Source organism: Moschus berezovskii, chromosome Y (genome assembly GCF_049115385.1).
Source record: "Moschus berezovskii isolate FMDL1 chromosome Y, NW_MosBer_1.0, whole genome shotgun sequence".
Lineage (NCBI taxonomy): Eukaryota > Metazoa > Chordata > Mammalia > Artiodactyla > Moschidae > Moschus > Moschus berezovskii.
The window spans coordinates 35277718-35283095 of record NC_142489.1 but is presented as its reverse complement, the minus strand read 5'-3'; the positions used below and the strand labels follow the sequence as shown (position 1 = coordinate 35283095).

Genomic DNA, 5378 nt, shown 5'->3' with positions numbered 1-5378 from the left:
CCTGACTCTTCCAGTCTCTCGTCAGACACTTGTGCACTGCTGCGCAGGCAAAGGGCTTGAGTGGACGGGCGTCCTTTGCAGTGAGCAGAGTTTGGCCGCTGGTTCACCAACTGCCAGAGTGCCCAGAATTCCAAGGGGCGTGTCCCGTGACAAACACCTTTAGAATTCCATTTGACTGGCTCGTGATGAGGTCTGGTGGTCAAGATATAGAGTTCTGCCGCCTCCCGCCAACGTATTACCCGCGTGCGTAGCGTCAGAAAGCTCTGCGCATGCGTGTTTGCCCTTGCCTGCCGGTAGTCAGTTGGCAAGCAAGCAGTTGCCGGTGTGGAGTAGACTGCAGCGGGTGGGCGGGCTGTGCGGGCCACTTGCTGTGCTCTCCTATCTATCTACTTTGCAGCTCGGGGCAACGGCCAGGGCCACATGGAGAGTGAGACGGGGCCAGAGGAAGTTGGGAGCTCCCCCGGATCCTGGAGTTTGGTTGTGAGCCCGAGTCTTTACGGGGCAGGGGCCCTGGGCCCTGTCTTCCTGGTGGGGGAGGCAGAGGCGATGCAGGTCCCAGGTGGCACATCAGGCGAAGAGGCCGCCCTGTTCAGGGTGGAAGCGGTAGAGAAAGCCGCGGCCCTGGAGGAGGGAGAGGTGGCGAGGATCGGGCAGCGGTTCCAGCTGCTGGTGGAAGTGGCAAACGAGGAGCCGGATCAGGTGTCCTCAGAGGAGCGGGAGGGAAAGCCGGAGGAGCAGGGCCAGGAACATCCAAGGCCCGGAGCCCTGAGTGACCAGGCCCCACTGGAGGCGCTGGCAGCCCTGCAGGTGGAGCTGGATCCTGTGAATAAGAAAGCCCAAAGGGCCCACTCTCGGCTGAAAGACAAGAACTGTCAGAGGCGGAAGCTGCATCTGGAACGCAGAAGCGCCATCATCCAGGGAATCCGTGGCTTCTGGGTCAAAGTTGTATCCTTCGTGTGGTACTTGTGGAATTTGTTTTACCTGGGCTGTTGCGAAAGCAGTTTACAGATCTGGCAGTTTTGGTACAAAATACATTTATTGGCTGATGGGTATTGACTGCCGGCCAGATATGACGGGTGATGTCCTTTCTGTTTTAGTTAGCAGGAATAATTGATACTTGGGCTTTACTTGCAGAGGTCCCAGTAAGAATTATCATTAGTACCAGGGACGCTTCAGAGACAAGGCTTGTCTGGAATGCAGGTCTTCTCCAAAAAGCTGAATGAATTTGGGGGTGATGTTGCAGTGTGTAAGTGCTCATGCTAGTTGCAGCTAGGAGTGCTTGTTTTCCAGAAATAAGCTAACTCTTAGGAGGCTGAGATGGAGCTTGGGACCTTCCTGTTAGGAACAGAACCTCTTTGTGTTGATAGGCGTAGCCTTGGGGCTTGTTGGACCTTCACACAGTCTGTGTGGACAGAGATGTGAGGAGTTAACTAGTAGCAAGTTGAAGTCAGACAATGCAAGGCTGCTCTTTAGGCAGGCTTTGTTCTTTCAGCGCATCTGCAGGCTCCCTGACCTAAAGCAGTTTATAAACCATCCCCGAATGTCAGTCATGATGAGTGAACAAGACAAAGACATACTTAACTACATGACCAACTTAAAGGTGAGGCAGGGGACACTGATAATTGTGGAAGGGAGGTGCATGGGGAGGGCAGGGGAAATGATATATCCCTGAAAACAGGAAAGCACGGCTCTTCTATAAAGAGGGTTTCATACCCACCCCACTCCCACGCCACCCCCCCCCACCCCCCCACCCCCCACTCTTTGTCCTGGCAGGTGGAGGATATCAGGCATCCCACTCTTTGCTGCAAGATCACATTGTCTTTTCGGAAGAACAGGTATTTCCAGAATGAAGTGATTGTTAAGGAGTATCTCATTAACATCACTGGTAAGAGGCAGCTCACTGGATTTGGGGTGTTGGGGCAGAAAGGGGTAGGTTGAACTTGGAAGGTGATTTAGGTCTTTCTGCCATACTCCTTTTCTTGCAGGATACCGAGCATCTCATTCCACTCCAATTCAGTGGCACCAGAGATTTGAACGTAAGGCATACAGCCACAGGCACCACAACAGCGGCATTAACTTCTTCAACTGGTTCTTTGACCATAACTTCGCAGGATCTGGCAAGATTGCCGAGGTGGGGGTCCCACTGGGGCACTGGGCCAGAATTGGCAGTTGATGTTGGAGTTCTTGGCGGCACACGGGAGGGCCCGGGGTCTGGCCAGCCCTGTGCTGACCTTGCTCGTTTGCTTGGCAGATCATCGTTAAGGATCTGTGGCCAGATCCTTTGCAGTACTACATGAGGAGGAAGGCTCCACCACGAGAGGTACTGGGAGGACAAGAAGTGAGGCTACCAGGGGCTGGGCACTGACATAAGTGTTTTCCAGGAGCCTTGGTCACTTATTTCACTTGTGGAGAAATTGAGACTCCATGGAATACAGAGTGACACCAGGGCATGAGGGCATCAGCATGAGACAGAAAGTGTGAAAACCAGGTTCTAACTAGGGAGGCTTGAGGTAGATGAAGCGGCCTGGTCAGTCCAAAGTCACTCCGATTTAAATCTGACTCAGCTGCACATCTCTGAGCTGTCGTTCCATGCCCAACAACTCTGCCCTCAGGTTCCTCTTAAATTGGGTCCCACCTACTATTCCTTATGAAGTCCCCTTTCCACAAAGGTCTGTGAGTCTTTTTTGTGACCATCATTTGCTTCCATTTTCATCATCACACTTGTTTGCTAATTTTGTTTTGCATCTTTTTCGCCGGCCACAATCATTTTGAAAATACTGGCCATTGTGCAGGATTATGGAGTTTTCTCTATTTTAACTGGAGGATAGTTACAATTGGACAGTTTTTGCCATACTGGGGGACCTTGTGTAAACCTATGGCTGGGTTTACACAAGGTCCCCCAGTTCCTGAACCGCCCCCACCCCCCACCAACCGCCCTCCCTACCCCATCCCTCTGGGTTATCCCACAGCTTGACTTTGGGTGCCTTGCTTCGTGCATCAAACTCGCACGGATCATCTGTGTTACATTGGTAATGTGTGTGTTTCGGGGCTATTATCTTCAATCATCCCACCTTCACATTCTCCCACTGAATCTAAAAGTCTGTTCTCTATGTCTGTGTCTCATCTGTTGCCCTGTATGTAGGATGGTCAGTACCTCCCACGTGGTCCTAAACTCTATAGGTGTGTGTTAACATGCAGCATTTGTTTTCCTCTTTCTGACTTACTTCACTCTGTGTAATAGGCTCCATGTTCACTCCACCTCAGTAAAACTGACTTTGATGTGTTCCTCTTTAGAACTGAGTAGCATGTCAATGTGTATATGCACCACCATTTCCTTATTCCTTCATCTGCTGATGGACATCTAGGTTGCCTCCATGTCCTAGATATTGTAAATAGTACTACAGTGAAGATTGGGGTACATGCTTTTTGGTATTTGCTTATAGGAAATGTGAAAGATCACAGACTCTCTCCTGGGAACCGACTTGAAAGAGTAAAGCTGTCTTTAGGATTGTTCAGAGAGGATAGGTTTATATATCTGTCTCTGTGTCTGTTTTGAAAGGAACATTCCCCCCGTCTCCCCTCAGTTTTGAGAAACTTATGATGGAGCGTCCTACTTTACCTAAAATAGAAAACCTAAGAAGCTGCTTCACAAGAAGATCAATGGCCAGCATAGTTCTCGTGCACCGGAAAATAACGAAGAATGGTCTGGTGGTGAAACGGATGGAGAGGGAGACACCAGTCAACCTGAAATAATTCTGAAAGATAAATAAACAGCCTTGACCGTATGTGTCTCTGTATTTTTGGCCAGGTCCTCAGGACAAATACTTCAGCTCCATGTAGGCTTCTCAGTCTACTGTGTGGGAATTACCAGTCCATGGAGAGTTGCAGAGGGGGTTAAGTCATACACATACTTGGGTGTGTGTCAGAGGACGCAGTTCGTCCTGCGGGGCGGGGGTTGGGGATGAAGGAGAAAGAAGACCAGGGGCTGTTAACTGTGGGCCTGGTCATTTTGCACATTCATGGAAAGGATGTGGTGAACAAGGACCAGGGATTGAAGTAGTGGAACTTAATTTCGTTCGATGGTGGCACCCCAAGTATCCTCTCTGTTGGATATCATCAGACAGTTTAAGAGTACAGAACAAGGAAAAAGCCTTAACATTCAACTCACTGTGAACCAGATAGCCTCCTTGTGGTCTTTTGCTGAGACAGTCACCTTCCCAGAGCTAGGGTTCCAGGCAACATCTTAGGGAATGGGAGTATAAGGTATATGGAGGGGCTGTGGCCTAGGGGAGAGAGAGAGAGAGATGGTGGGAAGGCAGTGAAGATGTTAGTTTCTGGCAAAAGTGACCAAGTGAAAAGGTAAAATCTGCCAGGAAACAGAGAAGCAAACAAAAACAGATCCTGCAATGTATGTTTGAGCTCTTCTTTTTTTGTGAAGAGCAATATACGTGAACTCTTCTTCTTCTTTTTTTTTTTTTTTTCCCCAGGAATCCAGATTAAGCACAAAGCGTACAGGGGCAGAAGAGAGGGGAATGGGTATGTTAAGCAGACAAAGGCCAGCCTACCCAGCCGTGCACTCTATATTCCATGGCTCAGTTGTTAATATCCCATTTTCCAGATCGGTGTAAGCTCTTTGCCCAAGGCCCTCTATCAAGCTAAGGTGCAGAAATATCAACATTTGTCTCACGAACCCTCTGGTGACAGTGTCTCATCCTTACTAAATGGCTCGGCACAGACTGTTTTCAACCACGAGGGACCTGTCCTTCTTTTGGGCCTTTTTCACCACTATCCGTGGGCCAAGGGCCAATGGTGAGGGTGAACTTAGGGTGGTCCTTGCCAAGTGGATGACTGCTTCCTGGAAACCCGTCCACCTCTGGACGGGGCAAAGGACAGACTGGCACAAATGGTGCAGGGGAAGTTCAACATTTGTCCCACCGTGTTCTCCTCTCATCCTGGATACAATGGCTCCAACATGGGTATGCCTGAGGGTGATATTTCTGTCCCACATGGAGTTATCACTCCATAACTTTTCTCCCTAAAGCAACATCTTTTTCCAGGGCAAAGGGTCAGGGTTGAACATCAAAGTTCATGGGTTTATGGATGTGCCCTTCAAGGTGCCCTGAATCAGATCTCCTCCTCAGTGCCAGCTTTTGCATTTGAATATCTGTACCCTAGGTTTGCCCCTTCTACAGAGGAGAATCTAAGGCTCTAGACGTCAAGGCTTGGCCTTCTCTGGGTGCTGTCCAAACAATCAGCGCAGTAAGCACTGTGGAAATGTGTCTTCTTACTTAATCTGTAAACTTCAAAGACCCCGTGGGCTCCCACAGGCTGGTACCTGTCTTTCTCAGTGCTAGTTAAACACAAAACAGAACACAAAC

At 49.6% G+C, this 5378-nt stretch overlaps 1 protein-coding gene across 1 annotated transcript; it reads left to right on the top strand.

Moving 5' to 3' along the window:
• The first annotated feature begins 420 nt into the window (after positions 1 to 420).
• Positions 421 to 5123, top strand: LOC129557917 (testis-specific Y-encoded protein 3-like). The gene is made up of 7 exons (XM_055428570.2): positions 421 to 945; positions 1523 to 1600; positions 1774 to 1885; positions 1986 to 2131; positions 2252 to 2338; positions 4619 to 4809; positions 5042 to 5123. Exons 1-7 carry the CDS (start codon positions 421 to 423, stop codon positions 5121 to 5123), a joined length of 1221 nt encoding a protein of 406 aa, XP_055284545.2.
• The last annotated feature ends 255 nt before the right edge of the window (positions 5124 to 5378 follow it).

Bases quoted from the DNA above. Each gene is read 5' to 3' on its own strand.
- LOC129557917 (XM_055428570.2), top strand. From the start codon at position 421: ATGGAGAGTGAGACGGGGCCAGAGGAAGTTGGGAGCTCCCCCGGATCC. The intron at 1,886-1,985 runs GTAAGAGGCAGC...CTTTTCTTGCAG, and splicing joins GTATCTCATTAACATCACTG to GATACCGAGCATCTCATTCC. The intron at 4,810-5,041 runs GTGAGGGTGAAC...TTCTCCCTAAAG, and splicing joins CCGTGGGCCAAGGGCCAATG to CAACATCTTTTTCCAGGGCA.